Here is a 16,016-nt window from a genome sequence, read left to right on the forward strand (position 1 = left end):
TTATCAGGCTTGATGGAAGTGCCAGAAAGAAAGGAGGAACACATTTTCAAAGTATGTGTCATCGTTCTCACACCAACTCACTGCACATCAACTTTGACCCATCATTTTTATCCCAGTGAAATTAATTGAAATCTCAGCTTCCACAGTGATCCAACTCCTTAGGCCTGATGGCCATAAACAGAATGTAACTCTTCTTTGCTCCTCCAACTGTGTTCCCCTTAACGAAACAATACTACATTGTTCCCTGCTCTCCTGCACAGAGCTTTACTGCTTCAAACTATGACTGGACTGGACTACACAATTACTAACACAAATGTACACATGTCACTGTTTACAAGTATGCCAGTGCTCAACAGGCCCTCCAGTTATTTCATTGAAAAAAACTAGTCTACGCACAGTAAAAGGGAGAAGACATCCTCTTGCAAATCGTTCTGCTTTGCCGTCAAGATATCTAACATGTCGTCACCAAACGCTTCTTCCAGTTCCTTTTCATTTGCTTTCACTTCCTCAAACCAATTTTGAAGGCTGTCTTCACCTTCTAATAAAGCTACTACCTTCCGCGTTGCCTTGTGTTTTGCTTTGTCCCTCTTGGCTGTATTCAGGCAAGTTATCCGCTTGCCAGGATCTGTAATGGATAGCACCTTGGTACTCAGGCATGCATTATTTTTTTCTGTACTACATGCAGGTACTGAGGATGGCTTTGAACAGGTGGTCTTCGTTTTTGGTAAAGAAAATCTGTTCTTAGTACCTAAAAGAAAAAAAGAAGTTTACAGCTGCCAAACAAAATAATTAATACTATGCATTATTCACATATCTTGATAAACATCAACAAACAAGTGCCCTATTATAAGCTTTCAAAAGCCCCCAGTGCAGTATTTTCTCAAACTTACAATATTTGTTTCCATTTGTGAGGCTATAATGTTAATGCTTTGTTTTCAATTTTCCTCCAAATGTAACCTCAACTAAAAAAAAGTAACTTTTCATTAACACCCAGCCTCAGGAAACAGAAATTGACCATATCTTATCAAATCCTGCTCCTCCTTTCTCAATTTTCCTTTCTCCTCCTTATCAAATCCTGCTCCTCCTTTCTCAATTTTAGAAAAATGCTAAAAACGTATCTCTTCCCCACCCCCACGTAGACTCTGTTACCTATGCCTACCCCTCACTCTGTTTCGTCTACCAGCGCCAGGAAGCTTCGGTGTCAGTGCGCTTTATAAGCAACACTTAACATAACTTAACATAACATATCTTAATAACCTAATGTTAATTGTCCTCCTCCCTCGCTATCATCAGAAATGGGGCTAGCTCACACTGTAAGGGGGGGGGCACATTTGTCACAACTGAAACTAAAGGTCCAAAACCTGTATTAAGTGGCAAGAAAATCTGAATGTGGGGCCTTTCAAGACAACGTTCATGCAGAACAAGTTATTTACCTTCAGTAACCCTCTTTCTGATAGATACTCTATCTAACCGCAGCTTCCTCACATTTGAACATTCTCTAAACGTGCGACTGGAACCTTTTCTACTCTACCTCTACATGCCAGAAGGTGGTGCCTTGCAGCTCTGCACTGATGATGTTCTACTCTGGAAATTATGTTTGGGGCCTATATAGGTGTCACTCCTGTGCACTGACGTCAATGGCTTTCAAGAGTGTTCTCACCTCTAGTCGCAGAGCCCCAAAAGCAAATTGGTTGACACTGTTTAGATTCCTAGACTTGGGATCTTATTAATGGATAGAGTCCAATCGCAGAGCACAGAGGATAGGAGGGTCAGTAACGAATTGTGATCTTGGCAGCATCAAGACCATCTTGAATCACTGACAAAGTACAGGGAGAGGATCTTCCGGCACATCAGGGAGCAATTGTACCTGCAAATTACAAAGGCTGTGCAGGTATTGTCCCAACAAACAACCAGCATTAACAGATTGGAGGGCCGAGCTGGTAGAGGAAAAGACACATTTGCTGAACGTTTCCACTCACTTAGATGAGACACTGGCAAAATATCGACCCCCAAAATATCCCTATACCGAAATGTCGATACCAAAATATTGATGTAAAAAATATTATCATCCTATACTTATAATGGCAAGTACAAAAATGTTGAGAAAAAATATTGATGTCATTAATATAGGTGTATTAAATATATATAAAACAATAAATATTAAATAGTACCATTATTTTAAACACAATTAAACGATTGAATATATATATCTTAACAAATATAACAAATACACGTAGTGTAAACAATTTAAACACATATTTAATATATATATACTTAAAAACAGTAATCAAACTAATGACTTTAATTTATATTATTTAAACATGACATATAAATATGACAAATAAATAATATACATACACCATTAACATAAAATCTTTAGAAAATAAACCATTCAATAAAATTAATTAGCAAACATTATTTGACACATTAAAAATATTAATTAAAAAGGAAAATGCTACTTACCAGTATGCATCTGTTCTTGGCATGTAGAGCTGCAGAGTTGCACACTGAGCAAAGATCGCCACCTGGTGTTGGGCCCGGATGTTTGCAGTTTGTTGTTGTCCTGAAAGGTTCTTTGGAATTCACGAGATAGGTGAATCCTCCTTAGGACCACATTGCGCATGGGGATCAGCTCCATCCCCAGATTGTTTTTCGCCATTAGGGAAATGATGGAGCTTTGAAAGAAAAGGAAGGATGTCCTTGAAGTTTGTATCTAATTAAGTTAATACTGGAACAGACAAGGGTAGCCGGGGAGGCGGGTGGGCGTGTGCAACTCTGCAGCTTTACATGCCAAGAACAGATGCATACTGGTAAGTAGCATTTTCTGTTCGAGGCATATGAGCTGCAGATTGCACACTGTGCATAGATTGTATAGCAGTACCTAATCTTAGTGGCAACCACCCCTATCTGTTGCAGTAGTTTGGAATAATGTTTTGAGAACAGCCTGGCCCACATTAGCTTGTTGCTTGGTTTGCACATCTACACAATAGTGTTTTGTGAATGTGTGCGGTGTAGACCATGTGGCTGCTCTGCAGATGTCATCTAGGGGAATGTTCCCTAAAAATGCCATTGAAGCCCCTATTTTTAGGTCTCGACTATTCTATCCCGCAGGGATAAATAGACGATCTCCTTTACACCAGGCAGGTCGCACTGAGTGATGCTGGATGTGTTGCTGAGTAATGCTAGTGTGGCGCTGAGTGATGCTGGAGTTGCTGCACCAACTCTGCTTCAATCAGCATCACCATAGCACCACTCAACAAAACAACAGCACCACCACAGCACAATTCATCAGCACCACATTATCACTAAGCAACACCACATTATCAGTAGGCAACAACACACAGCACCATAACAGTATCACTCAGCACCACAACAACATCACTCAGCACCACCACAACAACACTAAGCACAACCACAGCACCACTCAGTACCACCACAGCAACACTAATCGCCACATCAGCATAACTAAACAAAACACTCAGCATCACCATAGCACCACTCCGCACCACCACACCACTCAGCACCACCACAACATTAGTCAGCACCACCACATTATCACTCAGCACCACCACATTATCACTCTGCAGCCCAACAGCACTCAGCAACACACCAGCATCACTCAGCACCACAACAAAACTCAGCACTACACCAACATGCTGAGTGATGCTGTTTTGGTGCTGAGTAATGCTGTTGTGGTGCTGAGTGATGCTGTAGCGGTGTTAAATGATGCTGTTGTGGGGCTGAGTGTTCCTGTTGTGGTGCAGAGTGATGCTGTGGTGATGCTGAGTGATCCTATGGTAGTGCTGAGTGATGCTGTTGTGTTGGTAAGTGTTGCTCAGGTGGGGGTGAGTAATGCTGCATGTGTTGCTGAGTGATGCAGGTGTTGCTCTGAGTGATGCTGGTGTCTCGATGAGTGTTTTGGTGGTGCACCACCACAGTACCACTCTGCACCAGGACGGCATTACTCTGCATCAACATAGCACCACTCACCAACATCACAGCACTACTCTGCACCACCAGAGCACCACTCTTCAGCACCACATTAGCACTCAGCAACATCACATTATCACTATGCACCAACACACCACCACTCAGCACCACCACAACACCACGCAGCACCACCACAACACCACGCAGCACCACCCCAACATCACTCAGCATCACAACAGCATAAATCAGCACCACAACAGCATTAAACAGCACAACTAGGGAAAGCTGAATCAACAATTCCATGCTGCTCCAGCTCAAGTACATAACTTCTCCAGCACCGTCCGTGCTTTTGAGAGCAGTGACTGAGGAACAGAGTACAATACTGAAAAGACAAGAGCAACAAGCAGCCAACGCAGAGTTCAATATCTGCATATTTCCGAATGCAAGGGTGCTTTTTTGAGAGCAACGTGTAAAAATACGTATTTAACGCATCCTAAACAGAACAAGAGGGTACATGAAGGTATATTGGTACATTGCATTAAGAAGACTACATTACAAATAACAATCTGTCCGCAAAGTAGAACTATCTCAATAAAAATATTGTACCTACAATAAAACGCCAAGGAAAATAAGGGCCAAATAACAATCATTAACAACCGCAAAATGGATCACAAAGTACATCCTAATAAATAGCTTCCCAATGAAATATGCATCAAAACACAACGCAAATAAAACAATAATACATTAATCAAAATAAGACCAATACTGTACATACGCAAAGGAAAATACTGTCCATAAAAATCAAAAGTACATAACAATCAATATAAACATAGCAATATATTAATTAAGAAAGTAATAAATACATGGCACATCTAACAATCATGGAAATTCGATAGCTAATCACAAAGTACATAAACAAAATATGATAAAAGTCAAAAAGTTTCAGATACACGACACATAAAAAAATTACATTGCTATACATTAAATATCAAAACATTAAACAAATTAGCACATCCACAGTTTATAACCTTACAGAACTATATACTAAGTACATAAGGTAACAAATAAAATAGTCGCGATACAAAAACGTCGAGAATACATCCAAAAGAGAATACATCCAAAAGATTAATCAAATTAGTAAGAAATATAAACACAAGTATTAATGCACAAGTTACTACTTGTGTAATGATATATCTGTAGGAGACATTAGTTAGTGATAGATTCCTTACCTTAGAATATCCCCAGGCGTCAGACTGGATCCGGAAATGTTTTGCGTAGCAGTACCCTTGCGCGGCGGTAGGCGTCGTCTGCGGCTCCCCGTCCGTCGTCGGCGGCGCCGTGATGATGTCGTTGGAGTACTTAGACGCCGCCTTCGCTTGCTGACGTCAGTTCTTAGACACAGCTTTTCCGCGCCTGAAACGCAGAGCTATGCTAAAACCAACACTGGTGCCTTAAAACTAGGGCACTGAAAGGGGATGACCTTAACCCTAGATATCGGTTCGCAGAACGGGGAGGATGGGTGGGTCGGTAAGGAATTTATCCCTAACTAATGTCTCTTATAGATACATCGTTACACAAGTAGTAACTTGTGCATCTGAAAGAGACACGTTAGTGATAGATTCCTTACCTTAGAATAGATACCCCAGCAATACCAACCCCGGTGGTGGGTCTGCGAACCAATAATCACACCAGAAAGTCCTGTAGGACGGAACGGCCAAAGAAGCCATCCCTCCGGACTTGGCTGTCCAGGCAGTAGTGTCTTGCGAACGTGTGCAGCGAGGCCCACGTGGCTGCCTGGCAAATGTCCTGCAAGGGCACTCCTCGGCCCAAGGCAGTTGTAGTTGCTGTGGCCCGAGTGGAATGAGCCCTCAGCCCAACAGGGGGTTCCTTCTTAGCCAAGGAGTAACACGCCTGGATACACAAGATGATCCACCGCGAGATGGTCCGCTTGTGCACCGCTTTTCCCTTCTTAGTGCCCATGTAACGAAGAAAGAGTTGGTCATCCACCCGGAACTGGCGTGTGCGATCCAGATAGAACGAGAGCACACGTTTTGGGTCCAGACGGTGGAGCCTCTCTTCCTCTCTCTCGAGGGATGCGGAGGCGGAAAGAAGGTGGGCAAGGTGATGGATTGCCCGATGTGGAAGGCCGTGACTACCTTTGGCAGGAAAGAGGGCCTTGTCCGCAACACAACCTTGTACGGATGGACTGAACGGAAAGGAGGTTTACAGGATAGAGCCTGGAGCTCACTCACTCTCCTGGCAGAGGTGATGGCTACCAGCAAGGCAGTCTTCAAAGTAAGAAGGCGGAGAGGACAGTTGTGAAGTGGCTCAAAGGGAGCGCACATCAGAAAAGTAAGAACCAACTTCAAGTCCCACTGAGGCATCACAAAGGGCACAGGAGGGAATGTATGCGTGATGCCTTTCAAGAATCGATTAACAATAGGGGACTTGAACAAAGAAGGTTGATCAGGCAGCCTCAAAAAGGCTGAAAGAGCAGAAAGGTAGCGCTTGATAGTGCCCAGAGCAGAGCCCTCCTGGGCAAGAGAAAGAAGAAAGAGAAGAACATCAGAAAGAGGGGCAGAGAGAGGATCCACAGCCTTTGCTGTGCACCATGCCACAAATCTGTTCCACCTGCAGGCGTATACCGACTTTGTGGAGGGACGCCTGGCTGCCAGAATGATGTTACAGACTTCAAGAGGCAAGTCAAATGGCCTCAACTGTCGCCGCTCAATCTCCAAGCATGGAGGTGGAGACTGGATAGGTTCGGGTGTAGGACCGTCCCCTGCTGCTGCGACAGAAGGTCCTCCTGAAGAGGCAGACGAACCGGGGGATCGACTTACATACTGAGTAGCTCGGAATACCAGTACCTTCGTGCCCAGTCCGGAGCCACAAGGATGCATTGTGCCCGGTCGCGCCTGATCTTCTTCAGCACTCTGGGCAGAAGTGGTATAGGCGGAAAGGCGTACAACAGACCGCAACTCCACTCGCGACGAAAAGCGTCTCTGAGCGAGTGCCGCCTTGGAAATTCCAACGCGCAGAACTGATGACATTGCACGTTCTCTTCGGTGGCGAATAGATCTAATCAAGGCTCTCCCCACTGCAGAAAGAGACCTTGAGCCACGTCCGAGTTCAGACGCCATTCGTGATCCATCATGCACTGGCGGCTGAGTTCATCCGTCCTGGCGTTCAGAGAACCTGCCAGGTGTTGAACCACCAGGGTTAAGCCCTGATGTTCCAGCCATTGCTAGAGGCGCAGAGCCTCCTGGCAGAGGGTCCACGACCCCACCTCGCCCTGTTTGTTGCAGTACCACATGGCGGTGGTGTTGTCCGTAAACACCTGCACTACACTCCCTCGGACAGAGGGGAGGAATGCCTTTAGTGCTAGACGAATCGCCTGCAGCTCCAAAAGGTTGATATGGAGCCGGGACTCCGCCGAGACCAGAGGCCTCTGCTCTCCGCCTCTCCCATATGGCCTCCCCAGCACTGGAGGGACGCGTCCGTCACAGCTACGTGCTCCGGTTGGGGAAGGGAGAGGGATCTGCCGCTGACCCAATCGCGGACCGTGAGCCACCACTGCAGCTGTCTCGCAGTGCCCTCCGAGATCAGGACATGGTCGGACAAGATGCCCTGATGCTGGGCCCACTGAAACTTCAGGTCCCACTGCAGAGCCTGCATCCGCCAACGAGCATGATGCACCAGAAGGATGCAGGAAGCCATCAGCCCCAGAAGACGCAGTGTCAACCTGACCGAAACTCGGGATAAAGGCTGGTGCAAGAGGTCTGCCGTCGTCTGGAGGTGGCTGACGACTGTCTGGGGCGAGCCCGCCTTCAACAACCAGTCGTCGAGGTAAGGGAAGACTGAAACCCCTAACCTGCGCAGATGAGCTGCGACCACCGCCATCACCTTCGTGAACACCTGTGGGGCGCTAGTAAGGCCGAAGGGGAGCACGGTAAACTGAAAGTGCTTGTGGCCTATCGTGAACCGCAGGGAACGCCGGTGGGCCGGCAGGACGGGGATGTGGAAATAGGCGTCCTGCAAGTCCAACGCTACCATCCAGTCTCCTGGGTCCAGGGCAGCTAAGACCTGAGCCAGAGTCAGCATCTTGAACTTCTCCTTCCGGAGGAAGCAGTTGACGTTCCGTAGGTCCAAGATAGGGCGTAGGCCCCCCTTTGCCCTTCTTGGGTACCAGAAAGTAGTGGGAGTAGCAACCACGTCCTACTTCTTGCCCAGGAACGCGCTCGATGGCCCCCTCCCCGCCACTGGAGGGATCCATGGTCAGGATTCAGAGGATGCAGGGGAAGGGCATCATGGCCTGTCAAAGACAAATGCGTAACCTCAACATTAACATGCAGGACATTGGTCAGGGCATCAGGGAACTGGTGGAAGTTAACAAGAGCATGGCCACGGGGATACACGACATGACCCAAACCATGCAGCAACTGTGCACTAAACTGGACTCAGAAATGACATCAAGGTGCAGGGAGAAACAGCGTGCAGTGAGAACCGAGAAAGCCATACACCGGCTGGCAACAGCCACATCCCTGCTATGTAGGCACAGCATGACCAGTCAGGAAGTCCTGACTCAAAACAGTGATCAGCTGACGAAGGGCATAGCCGGAATGACTAGTGCGCTAGAGGCTCTACTCAATGCACAGACAGCACAAACTGCAGCTATTGAAGTGCCGGAGAGTGAAGCTAGCACCAGTAGGAGCAGCATGGCAAGCCACCCTGTTGTAGAGACCAGGAGGAGCAGCAGGTGACTGGAGGTTACAGGCCAAATGCCCTGTGATCAGAGTGAGCCACATACACCTGACAGTGCAAAGCGTGGCCGCAGATGAACAGTTATTACCATGGGCTACTGCCATTGGACAGGAAGTGTTATTTTGAAAGTTAGTGTTGCACATTTGTGCCATTTCAAACTGCGTAGTGACAACATACAACTACGGTGGTTGCATTCTACACCTGTCTGTGTGTGTTTAATCACTGTGAGCATTGCATTGAAATGCTCACTGGTGCACTTTTGTTCTTTACCGTAACAGGATAGTTACTAGATTAAAACATAATTTTGTGCATTCAACATAGGTCTCAGTCTCATTACTTACTTAGAAATAGTTGCGTGTAATCTCCACACGTCTGTATCTGCCATCACTTGGTGTTGACACTCCAGCAGTTGTGTTTCAGGTGCAGCAATGTCGTCGTCATGATCCTCAGTCTGACAACTCCACCTGAGTTCCCTTCTTCACAACAAGGTTGTGCAACATCGCACAGGCAGCGATGATCTTACAGCAGGTGATGGGGGTATACTGCCTTGCACCTCCACTCTTGTGCAAGCACCTAAATCTGCTTCTCCAGATCCCAAACGTACGCTCAACAACATTTCTTGTGCTCTTGTGGGCCCGGTTATATCTCCTTTGGCTGGGTGTTGAGGGGTTGAGGTAGGGGGTGAGTATGAAGGAGCGGAGGGCATATGCGCTGTCTCCTGAAATGATATGGGAATACATCACTCACATGCATACATGTACTTCTTGCAGCTATAGGCGTTATGGGTGTCACACACTGTGTCTTACCTAGCAGGTATCCTTCACCAAATTCGCCTGCAGTCAGCCGTGCATAGATGCCGCTGTTTTGAAATATGTATGAGTCGTGGGTACTCCCAGGAAATTTTGCCACAAGATCAGTGATGTGGTACTTGGCATTGCAGATCACCTGCACATTGATGGTGTGCGTAGACTTCCTATTCCTGTATATATATTCGGTGGCAGCAGCGGGACAAATGGGAATGTGCGTGCCATCAATGCAGCCAATGATATTGGGGAATCGTGCCATCTGGTAAAAGTCAGATTTTGTTTGGACCAGTTCAGCATGGGTTGCAGGAAATGATATGTAATGGTCCATCCTCTGTAACATGGCGTCAAGGAATTTGTGGAAAAACCTTGACAGGCTGCTCTGAGTTACACCACCTACCACAGCAACCACACTCTGGTAGCTACCAGACGCAAGCAGGTGTAGGCTGCACAGCACCTGGACGTGGGGAGGAATAGCGTGTGCCTTTGGGGTAGTGTGCTCCAACAGTGGTTGGAGGCCCCTGATGAGGTCCAAGATGGTGTCTGAGTCCAACCTGTACCTCTGGAGTATCTCTGCCTCTGTGAGCATGAACAGGGTGATCCTCTGTCTGTACACCTGCTCCTCTCTCTGCCATTCCCTTTCTCCTTCCTCCTGTAGCCGTCTTGCAATGACATAAAATGCCGCCATTGTGCAAGAAGAATTGCATTTTGGGTCCATTTTTATAGGTTGCACCTGGTTACCACCTGATTCCAATCCATGGTAAATACCGACTCTTGAATACCGAATTTGAGGCAAATTCGGTATTTCAGTGCTTACCTACATCTCATTCTTCATTTTTATCAATTTTTATTTACCGATTCGGTAATTTTACCGATTCGGTAAATTTACCGAATCGGTAAATTTACTGAGTCGGTAAATTTACCGATTCGGTAAGTTACTGATTCGGTAACTTTACCGATTCGGTATATTTACCGATTCAGACCATTTTCGGACTCCTACATCCCGTTCACTCTATACCGGTCGGTAACGGCCGAAAATCTGTATTTTCGGCCGTTACCGACCGGTATTGGGCACCTACATCTGGCCCTGTATCTGCAACACCACTGCACCACTAAGAACAAACACAGCATCAGTAACAACCACCACAGCACAACTCAGCACCACCACAATAACATTCAACAACACCACAGCAACACTCATAAATAAATCCACCATCCAAATCCAAAACAGCAAACTCAAAAAAAATTACAATACAAATCAAAGGCAACTCTCAAAAAAAATTCACATAAACAATCTCAACACTCCAAATTCACCCTCAAAATACAATCTCCAACTACTACCTCAAAATCAACTTCACCACTACAAATTCACACTCAAAATCCAAACTCAAACACCAGCATCAAAATCTACGCTCACTTAATATATCGCCATACACAGACACACAACACCAATACACCGCCCTCTCTCTAACACTATCCAACATCACTCGCTATACCAGCCTCAATCACTCTAACGCCTTCTATAATTACATGTTTACCTGTCTTCACCCGTACTAATCTGATGATCTATTCCAGAACTTCATTCTTTAAGTCTCAGTTCTCAGCAAAGATGCAATGTCTCAATATTTAAAGCTTTATTACAAAAGTAAAAAAATAAAATATTATTACACTTTTGATATTGATTTTTTAACAAAAAAATAAAACAATAAACATAATCTTCACAAAATTAGATACAAACATTTAATCTAGTGCCATTATAAATTACAACAACTATTAGGTAAGTATTCATTACTTTTAAAATGTAAAAGCCATTGTGATTATAAAAAACAAAAAACATAATTTTGCTACTTTAAAAACGTCAACATAAGTTAAAAAACCAATACATTTACAAAACAAATAGCTCCAACTTTTCTAATGCGAGACCTATTGCATTTTTCTTGTAGAGTGGGCTTTAGGAGGAACAGATAACGTACGTTTAGCTTTGTGGTAACAAATCTGTATGCATTTGACAATCCATCTAGCTATCCTAGATTTTGAATTGGGATTACCTTTGTGTGGTGGTGAGAAAAGACACAAAAAGTTGTTTTGTCTTAGGAAAGGGTTGTGTCCTCTCTATGTAATATAGCAATGCTCTTTTGACATCTAATGTGTGAAGAGCTCTTTCTTGTTCTGGCTGTGGTTGTGAGAAGAAAACGGGCAGTTCCACAAATTGATTGAGATGGAAAGGAGAAATGACTTTGGGTAAGAATTTTGGATTAGTACGCAGAACTACCTTATTGTGATGTATTTGCAAGAAGGGTTCCTGAATGGTTAGTGCTTGCAGTTCACTAACTCTTTGTAGAGAGGTAATAGCTACTAGGAACGCAACTTTCCACGTTAAAAATTGTAGTTTGGATTTGTGTAAGGGTTCGAAAGGAGGTCCCATTAACCGTGTGAGAACAACGTTTAAATTCCACACAGGTGAAGGTGGTACTCTGGGAGGAATTATTCTTTTAAGGCCTTCCATAATGGCTTTACCGGCACACACTCTGAATAGAGATAGATGTTGTCTGTTTTGCAGATATGCTGCTATTGCAGCAAGATGTAGTCTAATAGACGTATAGGCTAAGTTGCATCTTTGGAGATGCAGTAAGTATCCTATGATGTGTTGAATAGACCCTCTTCAACATCTACATGAGCCCCCTCGCAGACATCGCACGCCAGCACAACCTCAACATCATCTCCTACGCCGACGACACCCAGCGGATCCTCTCCCTTACCAACGACCCCGCCACCGCCAGAGCCAACCTTCACGAAGGGATGAAAGAGGTAGCCGAATGGATGAAGAACAGCCGCCTGAAACTGAACTCAGATAAGACGGAAGTCCTCATCTTAGGATCCTCACCCGCCGCTTGGGACGACTCCTGGTGGCCCCCCGCCCTAGGCAGCGCACCCAAACCAACAGACCACGCACGCAACCTGGGCTTCATCCTGGACTCCTCCCTCTCCATGACCAGACAAGTCAACGCCGTCTCCTCGTCGTGCTTCAACATGCTGCGCATGCTACGTAAGATCTTCCAGTGGATCCCCACCGAGACCAGGAAGACGGTCATCCAGGCCCTCGTCACCAGCCGTCTGGACTACGGCAACACCCTCTACGCCGGAACCACCGCCAAACTCCAGAAGAGACTCCAGCGGATCCAGAACGCCTCAGCACGACTCATCCTGGACATCCCCCGCCGCAGCCACATCTCCGGACACCTGAGAGACCTGCACTGGCTCCCGGTCAACAAGAGAATCACCTTCCGTCTCCTCACCCACGCACACAAAGCCCTACACAGCCAAGGCCCAGGATACCTCAACAGCCGCCTCAACTTCTACGCTCCCAAACGCCAGCTTCGATCGACCAGCCACGCCCTCGCCGCCGTCCCCCGCATCCGTAGAGCCACCGCAGGGGGACGGTCCTTCTCCTACCTCGCCGCCAAGACATGGAACTCCCTCCCCACCCACCTCCGCCTGACCCAGGACCACCTCGCCTTCAGGAAGCAACTCAAGACCTGGCTGTTCGAGCAGTAGCAGATCCCCCTCCCCCAGCGCCTTGAGACCCACTGGGTAAGTAGTGCGCTATATAAATGCGATGATTGATTGATTGATCCAGAGGATTCAAATTTTTGTCGTGACAATATATTACAAATCGTTTCCACTTGGCTGCATAACATGCTCTAGTGGTTGGACGCCTAGCTTCTTTAATGACATTCATGCAGTCTGGAGGAAGGTTCAAATATCCAAATTCTAGGATTTCAGGAGCCAGATCGCAAGGTTGAGTTGATCTCTCAACGGTTCTGTGTTAAGAGGTGTGGAGACAGGTGTAATTTCTGGTGCGGTACTATCAACAATTGTAGCAGTGTGGTATACCACGGCTGTCTGGCCCACGTTGGAGCAACTAGGATGAGGGTGAGAGAATGCTGCTGTAATTTGCGTACTACTAATGGCATGAGCGGTAGAGGTGGAAAAGCGTACGCAAATTTCCATGACCAGTTAATCCATATTGCATTGCCTTTGGACAGTGGGTGTGGATATCTGGCAGCGAAGCTTGGTCATTTGGCGTTTTCCTGGGTGGCAAATAGGTCTATCTGAGTGGGTCCCCACTTCTGAAAGAATGGCTGAAGAACTTGCATATGAAGTTCCCACTCGTGGGTCTGTTGTGTTTGAGGACTTAACAGATCCGCTATGGTATTTTGTACTCGTGGAACATGTTGGGCTAGAAGGAATATGTTTTGAGGTATAGCCCACCGTCATATTTCCTGTGCTAGTTGAGATAGGTTGGGCGCCATCTTGGGAGTCCCGGACCCCTACTGGAACGGAGTTAGCGCTCCAGCTCGGGGAGGGGCTTGTGCGTCAAATAGTGATGCCTCCCAGAACGCGCAGCGGGCGCGCCGTATGCGCGCCGAAGGAGCGCCAAAGGAGGGCCCGTCTGTGCCCGTCCCTGCCCCGGACGGGCCCGGGGCCAGCCCCCCTGTCGGTGCCCCACTAATACCCCACAGGATCAGGACTCGTTACACCCGTGAGTACCTCCTGGCACTTAAATCTCCTTCTTGCCCCTGCAGTAACACATGGGAAGCAGCCGGCGATCCCTCACGGGTTTGTCAAGCCTGCAATTTCCGCTATCAGCCCACTCTCCCATATCCAACCCAGCCCCTCGGCGATCCGTCACTCATTCGTGCTGGCCTGATAAATGCCAGATCACTGGTCAAGCACTCTGAGGACATTTTTTAACTACTGAGTGACAACCAGTTTGATCTCCTCTTTATTACTGAAACCTGGCTAAACGAGACATGTGGACCGATGGTTGAATTTGCCATCCCACGGGGTTTCAAAATTGCCAGGAATGACCGTCCATTAGGCAGAGGTGGTCGCCTAGCAGTTATATTCAGAGACCAATGGACTTTCTCTCTAGAACCCCAAGGCCCCCCAGCTGATGCTGAGATACTGCACTTTTCACTTTCACTTGGGGCGCACTTCACCTTAGGGGGTACCCTGGTCTACCGACCACCAGGCCATGTCGGCAGATTCCTAGGTACATTGGAGGACATAGTAGTCCCACGGGTGTTGAGATACTCCAGATACCTTCTTCTGGGGGACTTCAATATACATGCGGACATTTTGGACCTCCCTGACACGTCCCGCTTAAGTGAAGCTCTTGCTATGGCCCAGCTCAAACAATGGGTTAAAACTCCAACCCACTCTGGTGGACATGTCCTCGACCTAGTCTGCACCAATTTCGATATTAATTTAACTTATCCCGAAATTGTGCCCTGGTCCGACCACATGCTGATCAGATTTTCTTGGACTTTGACACGCCCGGCCAAGACTAACGACCCTACTACTCATAAACAAAAAATTAACGTAGAGACCATGGCTGAACATCTTGACACTTCCCGTCCCACTCTACCTATGGAAATTGAGTCAGCCGTTAGCACATTTAATTCCTGGATTGAAGGAGGGTCGGCCGCATCTATAAAAACAGGCCGGGTCTGCAGACTGCGTACCACCCCTTCCAAACCCTGGTTCACCTCCACCCTCCGTGATCTTAAGTCAGGCTGTAAAAAACTTGAACGAACATGGAGACAAGCCTATCTCCCCGAGGCAAAAAAAGAACCTAAGAATGGCGCAAAAGAAATATTATGCGGCGATCAGATCCGCAAAAAGCCAATATTTCGAAGGGCGCATAACCAAGGCCAATAATAATAGCAAAGAAATCTTTGCCATAGTGAAAAGTTTCACCTCACCCTGCGCTGCCCAACCCATACTTGCCTCCTCGGAGAAATGGTGCGAAGAACTTTCCGCATTCTTCGTTGACAAAATCACCAAAATCCAGGATGATCTACTTACTGTATGCAACAGTTTTCCACCCACACTGGCCATCCCGTCTCCTGTACTACCTACTCCCACGGAACGGTTTCCCCAGTTCACCCTAGCAGATAACACGGACATTGTTAGCATCCTCGCCTCCCTACAATCAGGATCCCCCTCTGACCCCTGTCCTGCCAGAGTGCTTGCGCGTCTCGCAGACACAATCGGCAACGAGGTAACGCATATTATCAACTGCTCCCTCCTCACTGCCACGGTCCCGGCCTGCTGGAAGCAAGCTAAACTGCTTCCACTTCTAAAGAAAAATGGATTAGATCCTGCTATCTCCGCTAACTTCCGGCCCATATCACTGCTGCCGGCCCTAGCAAAAGTGTGTGAAAAGGTCGCTTTCACTCAGCTAGACAAATTCGTCGAAAACTCCCAGGCTCTACATCCTGCGCAGTCAGGCTTTAGAGCAGCCTACAGTACGGAGACGGCGTTGGTGGAAATATCTGAGGCCATCCGGGAATGTTTGGACGGAGGTGGCAGAGCGGCTCTGATATTATTAGACCTCTCTGCCGCCTTCGATACTGTCCCTCACTCCCTCCTGCTTACCAGATTAGCGGCCATTGGCATTACGGGCTCCGCCCTCGACTGGCTTACGTCTTTTTTGTACAATAGATTCCAACAAGT

General features: G+C 46.9%; 1 protein-coding gene across 1 annotated transcript in view; it reads right to left on the minus strand.

The window, feature by feature from the left end:
- Nucleotides 1-383: 383 nt before the first annotated feature.
- ZCWPW1 (zinc finger CW-type and PWWP domain containing 1) overlaps nt 384-16,016 on the minus strand; it is a 645,937-nt gene continuing 630,304 nt past the window's right edge. The window contains exon 14 of the mRNA XM_086945720.1: nt 384-748. Within this exon, the coding sequence (XP_086801846.1) occupies nt 384-748 (365 nt within the window). The remainder of the gene's footprint in view (nt 749-16,016) is intronic.

The sequence above is a fragment of the Lissotriton vulgaris genome, chromosome 12 (genome assembly GCF_964263255.1).
Source record: "Lissotriton vulgaris chromosome 12, aLisVul1.2, whole genome shotgun sequence".
NCBI lineage: Eukaryota > Metazoa > Chordata > Amphibia > Caudata > Salamandridae > Lissotriton > Lissotriton vulgaris.